Source organism: Grampus griseus (genome assembly GCF_964374135.1).
Source record: "Grampus griseus genome assembly, chromosome: 11".
NCBI classification, from domain to species: Eukaryota; Metazoa; Chordata; class Mammalia; order Artiodactyla; family Delphinidae; genus Grampus; species Grampus griseus.
In genome coordinates, this window is record NC_139005.1 from 72,490,371 (window position 1) to 72,508,766 (window position 18,396).

Below are 18,396 nucleotides of genomic sequence, written 5' to 3' on the forward strand. Positions count from 1 at the left end.
ACTAAGATCTCACATGCTGTGGGGCACGGCCAAAAAAAAAAAAAAAAAAAAAAAAAACGACTTAGTTTATCTTTCACTCTTCAGCTAGAGGAGGTCTGATTATAAGGAAAGCATGGATTATACATCTTAATCGGTGATTCTTTGCCTCAGTCTCTTCATAACCCAGGAAGGTTATGAAGAATCTTTAAGATCATCTCTGATGCATTTGATGTCAGAAAAGAACAACAAAGGAACACTTAAAATTTAAGCTTTTTAGGCACTGGGCCCTGACTCAGGTTAACCAGATGCTAGTACTGCAGTAAAAACCAATAGCTACCAGCTTGGGGTTCTTGAGAAGGTCAGCCTTGATGTAAATTCCAGCTCACCATGCGACCAAGAGCAAGTTACTTAAACTCTCTAAGCTTCAGTCTCTGCCTATGTAAAATGGCAGCAGCAGTACAGAGGGTTGTTAGCAATATTTACATGATCCACATAGAGTGCTCAGCATGTATCAGGTACTCCATAGATATTAACTTATGATATGACAAGATTCCTTTTAATAGGTAAGGAGAGAGTGTCTGTATTTAATTATCTAAAACGTAATTCGGAAGTTATGTGGTCCTTGTAACTCTGATTTAATTAAGAGAATTCTTAGGGAACTTACCGCATTGAACACCCCACCCAGATTTGGGTAGTACTGATTTGGAAACTAGTTTTCCTAGGACACAGTGCTGGTTAAGAAAGTTGTGCAAAGACTGATACCGTATAAACACATATTCATATATCTTCCTTTAATTTCCTACTTTGGAACCATTAATATTATCATGTTCAATAATGACACTGAATTCAGAGAATAGAGATTAAACATGCCTACATTTAGTATATTTGTCTGCAAGCTGAAGTATTTTTCTAACAAACAGGGAAAATGTTAAAGAAGTAGTTAAGACAGAAAGTACAAAAATAAGCTATCGAGAGTTTAAGAGACAAAATCATCTATCTATTGAAAGGAAGTTACATTATAAGGATAAAGATCATGTCCTTTTTGACATGTACTGATAAGAGAAGTACAGGAATACAACCATGACTCCCATTACAGCATCGAACATTCTTTATGGTATTTTTATAATGCTTATTCTAAAATAAAGACAAGTTTTCAAGGATCTTTCAAAGATTGTTTTTAGTTCAGTGGTATAATTATGCTATTAAAAGGTTTTTTTGGTCTACAAATGAGTGCAACACTAATTTAAAAAGATACAGGTTGATATGGGGTTTGGACGTCAGAGTCTTAAGAGTGGAGTACGTTAAAAGAACAAAGGCAGCTGTAACATGACAGGAGCTCTCTAAAGACACAGGGAAGAAAAAATGTCAATAAGCAGAAACTTACAGAAACTTCCCTTTCTTATTCAGTTAATTTTACAAAGGGACTTAATTCAAAATTCAATCCTAATACATAATACATATATACAATCGAACTTGACAGTAGAAAACAACTCTCATGTCATAAATATGGTACTTGTATATACTCATTAACTGAATAATTTTTACTGATGGAAAAATATGGTATTAATAATCATTTAAAGTTTTCTCAGTATTTCAACAAAGTTGCTAACTTATGTTAATAATTTATTATAAAAACCAGCTGAGGGCAATTTGATTAATTTTGTTACCCTAACGTTCAGATAATTGCTATTGACAACTTTGCATTAGTTAATGAAAAAATAAGGTCTTACATTTAATGTGAAAAACTAATCTTTCTTAAAACCCAAACATTATTCTCCCCTGGACTGCAAAAATTATCTCTTGTGCTACAAAGATTGAAGACAGTGGGTAGGAGAGTAGGGACAATACACCCACTTTCATTCTAGGGGCAAGATCATGCATATTAGAACACAGCCATAACATTTCAAGTACATTACAGAATTTTCATCAATTAGGTCTTTAAAATTTCAAGTAGAAAAAAAGAATTCCCAAATATGATGTTCAAATCAATTTAAATATTCAAAAAGTTCAGTCCCCATTCAGAAACAGATAAACAGTATATTTATTAAATGAGTTAAGACAAATAAACTTTACAAATAGACAAATAATAAAAGGCTCAGTGGCTAAAATAGATGGTAAGCATCATTGAAAGAAATCAACACCATCACGGTATCTCAGTTGGCTTACACGTGTAAAAAGAAATTTTCAAAGAGCAATTTCACAGAAATGAAGCCAGTTTTTTTTTTTTTTTGCTTATAAACAAATCACCATTTCTTGGTTCAAAACTGACATCTGTTATGAAAATTACCATATCACATATTTATAAGATGACAAGGAGTAACTCATCTTCAAAGTGCAAGTAAGTCTATTTACAACCACAAAAAAGGCAATGATGAGGAGAAAAAGATTTTTAAAAAATATACAAAGATTAAAAACATTTGGGATGCAAAATTAAACAATTTTTTGGTTAGAGGATAAAAGAGAAAACGTGATTGAATTACAGATGCTGATTTCAGCTATACATACTATATAATGGGATCCAAGATCTTTAACAGCTTGTTTGCATTTTTTTCCACTTACATAATGCTCTGGAAATTTCTGGTAGAAATTACAGTGTCTCAAAGAGAGAAATACACACTAAGCATGTCTTGCTACTACTTCATGGATGTCAATAAGACCCATTTATGGATTAGAGTTGGTGTAAAAAGCCATTGCCTTGAGTTGAAAAATGAATACTGTAAAAGCTCAATACAAATCCTCCAAAGCACATGCATTTCTAAATCTTTTGGTAATTACATTCATATTTAAGCATAACCAAAATAAAAAAGAAAACTGAAAACATTTCCCTTTTCTCTATTCCCTATGCCTTGTAGGCTCTCCAGTTGATAGGGTAAATTTTTAGAGCTGAAAGGGTTCTTCAAGATAGTCTAGTCCACCACCCTCATTTAGGGTAAATGATTTCCCCAAGGTCATGCAGCACGTTAATGGCAAAATCAAGACTAGAAACCAGGTCCTGACTCCTAGCCTCGTATGCTTTCCAGCATATCATGCTACCTCTTTTTACAGTATGATTTGCTATAAATACCTGATGAATAATGTACAGTTACAAATGCTGACAGAGCCAATGTTCTTCTAAGTCTTGCAGAGGCTAACTGCAAAGGACTGATGGAGAGAAAAAGATTCTCCCCCACCCACCAAAAATATCAAGCACCATCAACTAAATGTTTCTTTGCTGGGTCAGCACTCTCAGATGTTGTAGTAGTCCTCGTAAACTTTATGTCAGCCTGAGGATTGTATATCTGATGCAATCTGGGCCCTAACACAATGCCAGTTCCTAAAAGGTAAAGACAAGAGGCAAAAAGGGGGAGAAGGTAGACAAAAGAAAAAAAGACTTAAAGACTCCAACTGGCTTACAGATGGGCATTCCAGCATATGGTTAATTATTACATCTAAATATGTATATTTTTAGGACCTTTCCCACCTTTTCACATAATCTCATTTTACCTAATTTGTTATTTGGCCACTTAAGAATGAAAACAAATGTATCAAAGACAATGGTGGTCATTATTTTTTTTAAACTGTGAGACTATTTTAGGCAAACTAAACTCTATGAGGAACATGTCAAACTGCAATGCTTTCCTTAATTTGGTTCTGTTAGACCTGCCACCAAGGAATTAAAGGGGGTACTTCATGGGGCTGTTACCATCTTGAAATTTATTCCAATTGTGGTTAAAGAGAACAGACCGATGCACCATATATGTAGAATTGAGTAAAGAAGCTGAAATTTCTTTTTAAAAAAACATCGCTGTGTATTTATTTAATAAAAGGGCATATTTATTTATGTTTACAAACAAGTTTCAAAAACAAAAGGAAAACATGTATGCTTCTACTTATTAACCTTTTTCAAAATGCCAACAGCCCTCATGCTATATGAAGGTTTCTAAGGATTTATTAGAAAAATCAATACAGTTCACTCACAGCTCACCAAGACATCACTGAACTAACATGTTTAGACAAAAACAAAAAGGACTAAAGTTCTCTTGTAGTTTGATAGTTTGATTTAATTTGATTTGCCTGAAATAACAAAAGCATTTCAAGCATCTTTCATTATGTAGTTGATGTCCTGCATTAAACAATCTACTAAATTCTGAACAAAGGTTATTAGCAAGTTTTCAAAAATTTTAAAAATTAAACAGTTGTTTCAAAACCATTAAGTAGTAAATGTATTTAAGAAACTAATTAGGACAGATGCCATAACTTCATTAGAACACCACTGCTCATGTTTTTTTGTTTTGTTTTGTTTGTTTTTTGTTTTGTTTGTTTTTTGTTTTTTTAAACAAAGCATTAGTGTTATCTATTTGGCTATTAGTATTAGCAATTTATCTACAATATTTAACAAGGTAAATTGTAGGCAAAAATTTAGTACAGTTTCAATAGAAACACCCCCCCCCTTTTTTTCCTGAAAATACAGCAGTATTTGAAGGACTAATTTTTCTCTGCATCAGTTATAAGGAAGCTTCCCATCTATGAACAGGAACAAAAAAAGTATCTACAAACCTTGTAAACAGATCTGTATCATTTATAAACATAAATAATCCAAATTATTAACAGCCAACAGCAGAAATTAAAGCATCAATTCAATGATCCAGGGCTCTTTGCTTGCTTGCCCAGCTTTACTCCTCCCTCTCTCCCATCAAGGATTGAGATAAACTAAAGCTTTGCTAATACACTGTTCAGGACCATTCTTAGGTTCTACTGATGATCCACAGGTCAACTTAAGCTGAGTTACTGTTTCTGTCAGTTCATTTCTCCCACCCCCCAAAAAGCACCCTCAGTCTGGCAGAAAGCTTTGCTTTTTTTTTTTTTAAAAAAATAAATCTACATTCGTACAAGTGTGTCTTCTGTTGAAGTCCAAAGACAAGAATACTATCTTGTCCGTCACAATATGTGAAAAGACCCAGTTTCAATTTGTTTCTTTACAATGCAGCTAGTGTGTTAACATTCAGCTTACAATCAGAGTGATGTTTCCAAACTATGTAGTGGGCTTCCTGGGGATGAAGAGGTAGCAGACTTGTTCATTTCTATTGTAAGGTAAATCCCGCTGTCAACAGCATTGTTATTTTTGTTAGGAGAGGGTGGAGGACTGGAGTTACGTTTTGTAGGAGCATCATCTTCAGCATCAGTGTCATCAATAAGGGGGATATGAGGCTCTGAATCTTCTATCCTAAACTCAGGATGTGTCATAAAGTTGTGAATTGAACTTCTTGATTCCGGTTTTTCTAACCCTTCATATAAAGAACTACGAAATGCATTCACCACTCGAATCTGTAAACATCAGAAAACACAGAAAGATTATCAGTACGTCATTAGCTTAATTTAAAAATGGTTCATTTATGAGTTTGAATCCACAAACAGCTAGGTATGAGTGAATCATATTTGCATGTAATGCAGTGGAACTTGCAATACACTGTAAAAAAAAATGAATATTTTAGTAGGACACTACAGACCAACAAAACCACATACTCTAAGAATTAAGAGGTGTAGAATTCAAAGTAATACTAAGAAAATCTCATTGTCACTGGCTAAGAATTTAATAGCCATTTTATAGGATTTTTTTCCCTAAAAAAACAAAATCAAACAAAACAAACATAAAATTAACCATACACAGCTTTAGCTAATTTTTTAAATGAAAAAAATTATAATTTTTGAAAACAATTCAAATAAGTTAAACAAAGTCAAGCACAGAGGGTTACTATTAATCATGCTAGGAATTAGGGTGTCACCGACTATGAAAAAGCCAAGCAAATATAAGCTGAATGTCACAATGAACTCACATCTACCCCACTATGCCCTTAATTAAAAAATAAAAAGACAAAACCCAAATAAATATCTATAAAATGCCATTAAACAGCTATAAATATTTGAGTATATGCCATTTGTCAGTCAAGTGTTAGTGTTTTTCTCTATAATAATAAAACAAATAAATTTACATACTAAACTTCATTGGAAAGAACAGATTTAAAACAAAACAAAAAGCCCTCTGGGATCCTTCTGTGAAAAATTTCCCCAGGAGAAGACACAAAGTCTTCTAGCGTTTTCACCCTTAAATATATAGCTCAACAATTCACCTTCCTTCTCAGAAGTCTGCTGTATGGATGAAGAGAGGTTAACAAATAATTGACTCAAATACATTCCTGCACATACTGACGTTAGGTCTCATTAACCCAGTGTTGTAAATAGTTTAAAAAAAAAAAAGACAAAATCCAAATAGCTGAGCATCTAGTATACATCAATTCAAATAGTGTTTGCCTTTGCTTTCTAATGAATCCTGTTTAGCAATGAAGACATCATTTACTCATAGTTAACAGAAGTAACTGATACTGATATTCCAAAAAAAAGATCACTAAAGTCATCTTATAAGTCACTAAATTCACCTCATAAGACAATGGCATTGAAAAAATTAATTTCTTCACAGGGATATTTGAATTTATTTTTTTGAAAATGTAGCAGTTTATGCCTACTTTTTACTGTATATATTTAAGGCATACAAGACTATTTGATATACATCTACACTATGAAATAATCATTACAATCAAGTTAATTAACATATCCACTACCTCACACAGTTATCATTTGTGTGTGTTGAGAACACTTGGGATTGTACCCTCCTAGCAAATTTCAAGTATACAATACAGTATAGTATTGTTACCTGTAGTCACCATGCTATACGTTAGATCTCCAGAACTTATTCATCTTGTATAACTGAAATGTTGTACCCTTTGACCAACATCTCCCAATTCCCCCTCCCTCTAGTCCCTGGTAACCACCATTCTACTCTGCTTGTATGAGTCTGACTATTCCAGATCCCCACTTCTAAGAATTTGTCCAAAGGAACTGAAATCAAGATCTTGGAGCGATTCCTGCACTCCTATGTTCACTGCTGTCAGTGGCCAGTAGGCACAGAGAATACAAACTGGAGGACCAGCCAGCAAGTCTGGTTAGTGATGAGAGCTGCTCAAGATGACTCTCAAAGTTGTTGCTTATTTGACTTGGTTGCTGGTATTGCTAATGGAGCTAGAGAAGCAGTTGAGATGTTTTGTTTTGACCAGTCTGGGTAGAAGGGAGTAGTGAAGAATCAAGGGGAAAATAAAAATCAATTTTTGAAACATGTTAAATTTGGGGAGCTGCAGAACATCCAAGTGAAAATATCCAGAGCTCAGAAGAAAGGTATGGGTTTAAGTTAGAGATTTGGGAGTGGGCAAAGCTCTAGGAGGGGCAGTGTAAAGAGTTATAAGCAGGTGAGTGCAGTGAGTATATTTGTATAAACAATTACACTCACACCTGTGGCAGGTGAAATTAGATTCCTTTTTACCAAAGCTTTCCAATTTTGCTAAGATTTTTTTTCCTATCTAACAAAATGTATTAAGTTACCCTAGAACATCGAAGCTTGAAAGGATATTCGAGATAGGTTATTTCAACCACTACAAATAATGAAACTGAGCAACTAAGGACAGGTGGCTGCCTTGCTGGGTCACTACAAATTAGTGCCAGAATGTCTTAGAACCAAGCTTTCTGTACTCCCAACTCCAGGTTCTTTCAAGTCAATAAAAGAAGAGAACATATGGACATCAGCTTTATAAGTAACTTCAGTAGAATAAGATACTTCCTAAGATTTAGGTCAGCACATTACAAGGACAGCTTAGAAATGCTGCAAAGCAATACAATTTTCAATAAACAGTTCTCACATTAGGTACACACAATAACATCTAGATTAACTAGGGGCCACTGAGCCAGATTTGCTTTACTTTCTACTCATAAATAAGAAAGCACTCTCGATCTAAGGCGTGACACTGACCTAGTTTATACTTGCCCTCATCTCTGTTACCTTCTATAGGTAAAATTCTCACAGTACTGTAGTAATTCTGAGTAATTAAAAAGTGCCAACTGTGTGCATTATACTGTAGGTAGACAGAAAACTATTTTAATACCACAAAGAAATCAGTTTAAGCAGAAAATGATTACCCATCTTTGACAATCCAACCCTTATTGTTTACCTAGTCTTTTAACTCAATTCTTTTAATAGCTATTAGGACCTACTATGCACAAAACTATAGCTCCTAAAATTGTAAGAATTAAGAAAAATTCAACAATCCCTATGTCAAGAAAATTTTTTAAACAGTAAATTATTGAGGAAAAAAATCAGAGGCATGAATGAGGCATATATGGCAAACAAAAAATTGAAATGATTATTATGATCATAAAGTAATTTTAGGAAACTGAATATGTAAGCATTACATTAAACTTTAAGTAACAAATCAAATTAAAATCATGTACCCTGCTAAACCACCCATTTTCTTAAATATAATCCTAACTTTTGATAGTAGAAAATATTACTGCCCAAAACACTGTATGTAAGGAGATGGCTTTAAACTATGAGGCTACTTAATCAGTAGCTGATATATCTTACCTTCTACAACAGACTGCCCATTTCTGAAATTTGTATTCATCACTACCTTTATTATGTGCACCATAAAGAATTTCAATGGTAAAGTAAAAGATACTGTGCAACAGGGAGTAAAATTTGAGGTTGCTTTTCAAAGCTGTGTACTTGCATATCAAATTTTCTCAAAGTGAGACTCACCTGTGTAATATATAATGTTAATTACCTGGAATGGGGTTGGAAAACATTTTCTGTAAAGGGCCAAATAGCAAGTATTTTAGGTTTAGTGAGCCATACGGTCCCTGATGCAGCTACTCAACTCTGCCTTTGTAGTGTAAACCTACCAGACAGTAATTAAATGAATGAGCATGGCTATGTTCCAATTAAAAACAGGCAACAGGCCAGATATGGCCCATAGGCTATGGTTTGCCAATCATTTATCTGGAAGTCCAAATTTTCTCTCAATTTCTCCTTTCCAGGAAGGCGTAACTATTGATTTAGCAAAAGAATTTACTAACCGTGAAGACTGATATTAGAAGGATACACTTTATAAAGAAAAACTATAGAAAGTTTCCTCTTCAGATTTTTAGAAGATCTGACTAATAAGTGAGGAAAAAAAGATGCCCTCTCCAGAGATGTTACAAGCCTAGTATATGACAAAGTTGAAATGGATTATAATTTCTTCATTTAGCACAGTAAAGACTCCAGATGAGTCTTTGAGGATAGTGGGGGAGGGGGAGGGACAAATTAGGAGTTTGGGATTAACATATACACACTGCTATATATAAAACAGAAAACCATGAGGACCTACTGTATACCACAGGGAACCCTATTCAATATCTTATACTAACCTATAATGGAAAGGAATCTGAAAAAGAATACATATATGTATAACTGAATCACTTTGCTGTACACTTGAAGTTAACACAACATTGTAAATTAACTATACTTCAGTAAAAAAAAAAAGCTTAAAAAAAAAAAGAGTCAAAGAAGTCTGACAAACACAGATATTTCTAAGATTATTTTATATTAGGACAGGAAACCAGTGAGGAATTTAACCTTTCATTAAATGTATTAACACCATTACCCTCACTACATGTGCCCAGCAACTCACAGGTTTCATATATAGTTGTGCATCAGAAAAGAGCACAGAGCACATCACCTGAAGCAGGTGTGGGTGGCTATGTCTTCAGAGTTTGTGCTTGATTTGATATTTAATATAAAGCCTGGAATACAATTATACAGAGAAATACAATAAATATGATACACCTAAGGTCATGTGATACCACTCCAAGTGAAAGAAGTCAATTACTTAAAATTTTCTGAAGTAAAAATAAACAGAATATATACCACCTAGGAGATAAACTTGTCAAAAAAAGTTTAGCATAAAGCTAATCAAGAGAAAACAACCAAATCCAGAATGCAGGACACTTTATAAGACAATTTGCCTAGATTTTTTTAAAAAGTCAATGTTATGAAAATTAAAGGTAGAGAAAATGGATCCAGGTTAAAGGAAACTGAAGAGTCATAAACACATGTTATTGAATGTCTTTCCTTCGATCCTGGATCAAAAAAGCTATAAAGGACATTTTGGGGGCAACTGGAGAAATCTGAATATGGACTGTATATTAGATAAAATGGTATCAAAGACAGATTTCTTGGATGTGATTATACAGTATGATTATATAGGAGAGCACATAGTGAAGTATTTAGAGATGGCATTTATGATATCTGCTACTTACTTTCAAATGGCTCAAAAAAAGTATATATTAATATTATATAAAGTAGACATCATAAAATATTAGGAAGTGGTAAATCCAGGTGAAGATTATTCATATATTAATCTTTCAACTTGTCTGCCAGTTTGAAATTTTTCAAATTTAAAGTTTTGAGGGGAGGGATTAAGTCTCAGTTTGGCTCCTTCTTGTGGGATATAAACAGATGTTTACTTTCCATTCTAGCCCCATCAACTCCTTACTTTCCATTACTCCTTTAGTATCAAACTACATCAGTTGAGGTCTGCTTTCCCCAGTCGACAAATTCTGTCAGGTCAGCTTGGGAATCATTTCCTTTCGGTAATTTTTCCTGACTTCTCAGGGTGGGTTAAGGACCCTGTTATAATATTCTGTTTCATCACCATGTAGAAATCCCCAACTCCTTGTTTGCTTCCCTTACTAGATGACAAGATCTGGAGGTTCTAGCAGCCTTGGCATATAGTAGGTCTTCCACTGTTCATGAAATACAGCTAAATGAACACTAATAGTAGGAGATGAAGGGATGAGTGGTAATATGTCCTCGAAAACCAGGAATAATGTGAAATCCATAGGAGGGAGGCATGCAACTGACATCAGCCATCCCAGGAGTAAGGCCAGGCAATTTGCATACACCATTTCATTCAGGTAGGTAGTACCACAGTAATTTCTAAAAGGAAGATTCCTATCTGTCCACGTATGTAAATTTAACATCCTGTCTAAATGTTACAGGGTCAGTTTGTCTTTACAGCACTTGTCTGCTCTTTGCTCTACATCATGTTGCCTCTGCTTATTAGCCATGGACAAGTTATTTAAACTCCAAGTCAGTTTTCACACCTATAAAATGGGGATAGTTCCTGTTCTGCCTGTTTTGCAACACTGTCAAAAATAACAAATGAAAATTACTTAAGCAAAGAGTGAACAGATAGGCTCTGCATAAACAGCATTGTTTTCTCCCCTCAATTCATCCTCTCCCCAGCTTCCCAATGTTCCTCTAGTCCTTAATTGGCTAAAGACCAAATGGAAAAGATAGGTTTCTGGCCAAATCAGGTATCTTAGCTGACTTCAAGGGTAGGCATGAGGAATGGGTGGGTTTGTATCTTTAATGCCTCTAATATACTAAGAATCCACCATGGACTCAAGACACTAATTCAGAGTAAGAACGATATAGGTTATAAGACTTCTGGAGAGTTTACTAAAAACCTTTTACTAAAAGTCATTTTCTAAAAACCTGAAAGAAAATCTGTCATTCTAGTCAATTAATGAAAATTATGACTTATAATAATTAATCAGTATAAATCACATGATCATCTTTCAACAGATGCAGAAAAGCACTTGATAAAATTCAACATCCATTTATGATAAAAGCTCTTAACAAAACAGGTACAGAGGGAACATACCTCAACATAATGAAGGGACAAACCCAGAGCTAACATCATACCTAACAGCAAAAAGCTGAAAGCTTTTCCTCTAAGGTCAGGAACAAGACAAGGATGTTCACTCTTGTCACTTTTACTCAACATAGTACTGGAAGTCTTAACTAGAGCAATTAGGCAAGAAAAAGAAACAAAAGGCATCCAAATTGGAAAGGAAGACATAAACCTGTCACTGTCTGCAGATATTATATATAGAAAACCCTAAACACTCCATCAAAAAACTGTCAGAACTAATAAACGAATTCAATAAAGTTGCAAGATACAAAATCAATATGCAAAAATCTGTTATATTTCTTTACACTAATAACCTATTTGAAAGGGAAATTAAGAAAACGATCCCAGACTTCCCTGGTGGCACAGTGGTTAAGAATCTGCCTGCCAGTGCAGGGGACACAGGTTCAAGCTCTGGGCTGGGAAGATCCCACATGCTGAGGAACAACTAAGCCCGTGTGCCACAACTACTGAGCCTGCGCTCTAGAGCCCACAAGCCACAACTACTGAGCCCACGTGCCACAACAACTGAAGCCCACACGCCTAGAGGTCAAGCTCCGCAACGAGAAGCCACCGCAATGAGAAGCCAGTGCACCGCAAGGAAAAGTAGCCCCCGCTCACTGCAACTAGAGAAAAGCCCATGCGCAGCAACGAAGACCCAGTGCAGCCAAAAATAAATAAATTAAAAAAAAAAAATCTCATTTACAACTGTATCAAAAAAATAATAAAATATCTAAGAATAAATTTAACCAAGGAGGTGAAAGACCTGTATATCGAAAACTACAAGACATTAATGAAAGAAACTAAAGATGACACAAATAAATGAAAAGATACTCCATGTTCACAGATTGGAAGAATTCATATTGCTAAAATGCCCACATTACCCAAAGCAACACAGATTCAATGAAATCCCTATCAAAATTCCAATGGCATTTTTCACAGAAATAGAACAAACAATCCTAAAATTTGTATGGAACCACAGAAGACCCAAATAGTCAAGGCAATCTTGAGAAACAGGAACAAAGCTGGAGGCTCCCTGATTTCAACTATATTACAAAGATATAGTAATTAAAACTGTATGGTACTGGTATGAGTTTGCATAAAAATGGACATATAGATCCACGGAACAGAACAGAGACCCTAGAAATAAACCCATGCACATATGGTCAATTAATTGACAATAAAAGAGTCAAGAATATACAATGGGGAAAGACAGTCTCTTCAATAGATGGTGTTAGGAAAATTGGACAGCCACGTGCAAAAGAATGAAACCGTACCACTATTATCTCACACTACACAAAAATGAACTCAGAATTGATTATAAAGACTTTAACGTTAGACCTGAAACCATAAAACTCCTAGAAAAAAAACATAGATGGTAAGTAAGCTCCTTGACATAGGATGATGATTTTTTGAATCTGACACCAAAAGCAAGAAAAGCAAAATTAAACAAGTGAGATTACATCAAACTAAAAAGCTTCTACACATTAGAGAAAACTATGAACAAAATGAAAAGGCAACCTACAGAATGGGAGAAAATATTAGCAAATCATATATCTGATATAGGGCCAATATCCAAAATATACAAAAAACCTGTACAACGATAGCAAGAAAACCAAACAATCCAATTAAAATACGGTCAAAAGATCCAAACAGACATTTTTCTAAAAACTATCTACAAATGGCCAATAGGTAAATGAGAAGATGCTCAATATCACTAATCATCAGGGAAATGCAAAATCAAAACCCACAATGAGATATTACCTCACATCTGATAGAATGAAACAGAAACAACCTAAGTGTCCACTGATGAATGGATACATATGGTGTATACACACACACACACACACACACACAAACACACACAGAGGAACATTATTTAACCATAGAAAAGGAAATCTTGATATTTGTGAAAACACAGATGAACCTTGAAGGCATTATTATCCTGAGTGAAGTAAGTCAGACAGAGAAAGACAAATACCATATGATCTCTCTTATATGTGGAATCTAAAAAAAAGTGAAACCCAAACCAAGCTCATAGATACAAAAAACAAACTGGTTACTGTAAGAGGTGGGAGGTGGGCAGTGGTGTGAGAAATGAGTAAACTTAAAAAAAAAAAACAAAACTGAAAAAATATTAAAAGAAATGCACTTTCCCTACTTCTTTGGAAAACTTAATAGAACATTTTCTTATCTAGGAAACAATTCTAAATTAAATTGATTATATAAATGAAAAAACCCACATACATACCAAAGAACTTTGAAGCTTATACAGGGATGCACTCTCAAAACAAAACAAAATAAATTAAAAATTCACAGCAAGGCCACAAAGTCCAAGCTAAGAAGGCAAACACCTGGCTATATGCTCAGAACTTTTCTTCAGGGTACTAACTTACTTTACAAACTGAACAAGATACAAGTCAGAATGCTTAAGTTCATTTTTAGCTTTAAGAATGCAATTTCTTGGTTCTGTTAGATCAGTTTCAAATCACATGCTTTTGGGAATCATGCAGTATGGAACATGTTTAAAGGCATATACTCAAAAATTTATAGTCGTTTCACAAATTCTAAGCTACAATTTTATTCCCCATATTAACTATCAGAGTTAGAATAGAGACAAGCTCACAGATTTCATGTCTGATCTTTGGTTGCAATTGTTCCACCTGTTATCTAACCCTCTAAGAAATAAAACAATCACAACGACAACACTTTGAGGTCTCAATCCACTTTACGAAAAGAAAGCTTTATGAAAAGCCTGAACAATGAATTTAAACATTAAGGAGAAAATGAGAAACGTTAGGTGTGTGAAGTAGGAAATGTTAATTTCATGCACTTAGGAACACACACTCACACCCCACAGTAGTAGAAGCAGTAGAAGAGGAAAACACTACATGTGTAGGGGTAGAAATATTTGTTACATCATGATGCTGGCTGGCGATGGAGGGTTGCCGCCTTAGAGCCCCCTGAATGGAACTTCCACTCTGGAAAGCATTCACTACATCCATCTGCAAGGAATCAGAGATTGTGACAGCTTGCTCAGCAAGAGAGAGAGAGAACAAGAGAAAGGACCATTCCATCTATCAACATATAAAAAGTAAAGAAAAAGGCACTTTTTACAGAGCAGATAAATAGGCAAGAGTAGCATTTGGAGATGAAGTGGGGGAAAAAGCTAGGAAAAAAGGAGCTTGGGGCATATAGACACATTCTTTCATGGTCAGTTAAAACTTTCACCCATTCCAGGCACCAGTACTATTTTTCAAAAGAATAAGTTTTGTGGGTTGGGGAGGCTGGAAAGGAAGCAAAGGAGCACATTCAAACCTCCTCCCCAGGCCCGAAAGCCCTGGGGTCCCGTTCCCATCGTCTCTCCTACCTCTCCACCAGACCCATACCTGCGTTTGGATTCTGTTCAGACCTCTAAACCACAAGATCTGGCCACGCCGTAACTCCCGCTCAGCGTGATCAATCTCTTCCACGTCCTCTGCTAACTCCTCCTCAGGTATTTCTTCCTTTTGTGTTCCATGACCAGCTTCTTTTAGGAATTTTAAACGGCTAGTTGGAATTGTTGAAATAAGCTACAACACAGGGGAAAGAACTCAGAAACAAATCATATCAAACTACAATTAAACCGATCAACTTTAATACAAAAAAGGTATGGAAAGTTGCAAGGATAGCCAACTATCTTTACCAATGAAGCAATGAGATCCTGTCCATCAGAGGCTTTCTTTCTCAGAACAAAAAATATCCTTCTCTTAGCTACACAAAAGATTTAAGTTTGAAGGCTAAAAAGTTTTCCTGAATGGAAATAACCTGATTACATTTTCATATTTTATTTAGGACATTCAAGACAGTAAATTATACAACCATGCTTTGATATATACGTATTTCCTTAAACTCACATTAATGATATTTATTTCAAAAAAAATGAAAATAGGTGATCTTATATGATGCAAAAGAAGTTTACATTTCATTAGTGCTTTAAGAATTCAATGAGAAAAAACATACCAAAATTCAGAAAATCTTCAAGGCTGAGATGAAAATAGCTCTTGTTTATTGAATGTATTTATTTTCATAAAGTACAACTATTTAAAATTGGATTAATACTGATTGAGAATGACACGAAACAAGAACAGATGCCCGAGAAGACAATAAAAAATACCAAAATACCAATATGTATTAACTTATAGGTGTTCACAGCCATTCCTTAAGGAAGCTGGGAGAAACAGGCATGCAGTCAGAATCAGAACTGCTCAGAGAACTTCTAGTCCAACCAACTCATTTTAGAGATGAAACAGGTTCAGAGACACTGGAAGTGACTTGTTCATGGAGTGACTAAGACCCTAGCTTTCCTGACCAACAAAATCAGTGCTTTCTACCATCGCACACTTAAAATCAATAGACGACGTCAACCAAGGACAGTAACTGATGCCTGTTAGGCGTGTACACTGTACTGAATCTCCTCTTCCTGAAATTAGCCAGATTTGGGGGGAGGTTGTAGGGTTCGGTTTTGCCTGTGAGGGAACATTATGAAGTAACTAGAACGGTAATAATAATAAAAAAAAAACTGTGGGCCCAGTACGGATCCTGCTTAAAAGAAGATCTCAATGAAAGAGGCTTTATAATGAGTAAGAAGAGAAAGCTCAGAACCTAGAAACACAATTAAGAAAAAGGTGAGATAAAAGGCACATAAAGACTGAGTTAAGGTTAAGTACAATCTGAATATTCAGTCTGACTGACTTGCAAAATGACAGTAAATTAGCTCACACCAGTTACACACCATAACATAGGCTGGTTTTCATTTATGAAAATGTTGGTACAGATTTTCTATCAGTTTTATAGTGATGGTAATGGATTTAAAATGAACAGCACACACACCGTTACCACCTATCTTTAAAAAAATAATGACATATATCTGCAAGTCAGCTATCCATAGTGAAGATTAAGGATATCTAATTTTTCAGGCATTGTATTTTATACATACACTGTTGAAGCCATTTGATCCAAATAATCTAAAATGTCATTTTGTGGCCTATTTTTCCAGATACCAGTATTTTTATAGAAACATTCTTCACATCAACTGAAACTCAAGATTTTTCCAATGCTACATTTTTATTAAATTACATAACAAAATGATAAAAAGTCTAAAGTATATAATATTTTTATTAAAATATTAAATCTGAAAATGCAAAAGTAGGTCATAGAGCAAAAGATACAGATGTTAGCATTCTAACCAGTTTTAAATGCATCAACTTAGTAACAGTTGTAAAACTTGTTCTAAAAAACAGAATGAAAACTACTTAGAATCAAGTTATAGAACTGATTAAAGAATATACACACTAGAAATTTTTTTTAAAAAATCACTGTAGGTTTGAACAAAAAATGATGAGATTTTTTTACCTGGCCCCAGAGTAACGTTCCCATTCCTAGGAATATTGACCATAGCCACTGTTCTATTGAAAGTTCTGAACAACTGAAAGGTTTTCCACCAAACTGCACAATTATTATCTAGAGGAATAATCAAGAATAAATTTATTTAGTGAAGTTGTTGACTTATACTCTGGCCCATGCTCCTTATCTCATTGTGGACTTGTAATGAACAGACCAGTAGCTGGTCCACAGACCACACTTTGAGTAGCACGAAGGCATTGAAGAATGATACCCTACATCAACTGTTTTGGATATATCAACCTATGCGAGGAACTAAGTTTTATCAGACTTGCTTGATAGACAGACAGGCAGTTACATTTTTGCAATCCCCATATATTAAAAACAGATAAAATAAACCTAACTTTAATAGTAAGTAAAAACTAAAATTTTAGCGTGTCATGAACAATGATGTTTTTATAAAATACTTCCAGAAACTACACAACAAGTAAGCAACACTTCCCCTAAAGTTTATAGAAGCTGAAAGCTAAAACAGAAACAGTCTGCACAGAAATAATTAAGTCTAGGGTTTTGGTTTTGGTATCCACAGTACACAAGGTATAGACTAAATAAACTTCAAAATTCTTAGATCTTCATTTTGAAACTAGCATCATCCTTAAAAGCTCACCTTTTAAGTTTAAATCTTACTGTGTTTACTGACCTCCTGGTGTGATCAAGCACCGTTCACTTACCTGCTTTGATTCCAGATTCTGCTATTAACAACCATTTACAGAGAGGAGTACCATAGAATCCAAGATGATATAAAAACATAGGTACAGTATATAATTATATAAAATTTACCATATGTAAAGTGATGCTTAGTTTTGTCCTTAGAATGACCTTTATAAAAATGGGAAAATTCGGTCCTTTCTATTTCATCTCAACCCCACTTCTCACACCCATTCTCCCACTCCTCTTCTACCTTGTTTTGACAATATTACAAAATGGAAAGCTGGCACATACCAAGTCTGGATGAGACCATTCAGAATCACATGGATTTTAAAATATGCATCTCAAAACCTTTTATTTTTTAATAATGAACTCAACTGTACAAATACAACTACTATTAGTTGCTAGAAGCAATTAAGGGATCACTCTAGCTGGACTAAAAAGTGGTTGACTATAAGACTGGCCTTGAATAATATAAAAATTACAACAGTTTTCATAATAACAGTGTAGAATAATCAGAATCACAGTGAGTGTGAAGTATCACAGCCACAGAACCAGTAGTGCAATTAAAGTAGTATTAGTTTAATGTACTCATTCACATGTAGAATTTCAGGATGGGGCAAATTTTCACTCGAGTTCTTTTGATGTCATCAAGGCAATACACAGAAGGCCCACACATTGCAGTCAAGTAATTTCTGGAACAAGCCACCTGTTCACCTAAGATCTCCAC

The 18,396-nt window shown here is 34.7% G+C and overlaps 1 protein-coding gene across 4 annotated transcripts in view; it reads right to left on the bottom strand.

Annotated features, from left to right (window-relative positions):
* Positions 1-881: 881 nt before the first annotated feature.
* Positions 882-18,396, bottom strand: part of ATP2B1 (ATPase plasma membrane Ca2+ transporting 1) — a 133,515-nt gene continuing 116,000 nt past the window's right edge. For 2 of the 4 annotated variants that reach the window (XM_082665179.1, XM_082665180.1), the window contains exons 19-22: positions 16,971-17,078; positions 14,966-15,148; positions 14,468-14,581; positions 882-5,283 (exon numbers count right to left, since the gene is read on the bottom strand). In XM_082665179.1, coding sequence (XP_082521305.1) covers positions 4,972-5,283; positions 14,468-14,581; positions 14,966-15,148; positions 16,971-17,078 — 717 coding nt within the window. In that variant the 3' untranslated portion in view covers positions 882-4,971. The remainder of the gene's footprint in view (positions 5,284-14,467; positions 14,582-14,965; positions 15,149-16,970; positions 17,079-18,396) is intronic. The other 2 variants (XM_082665181.1, XM_082665182.1) reach the window with 2 other exon arrangements.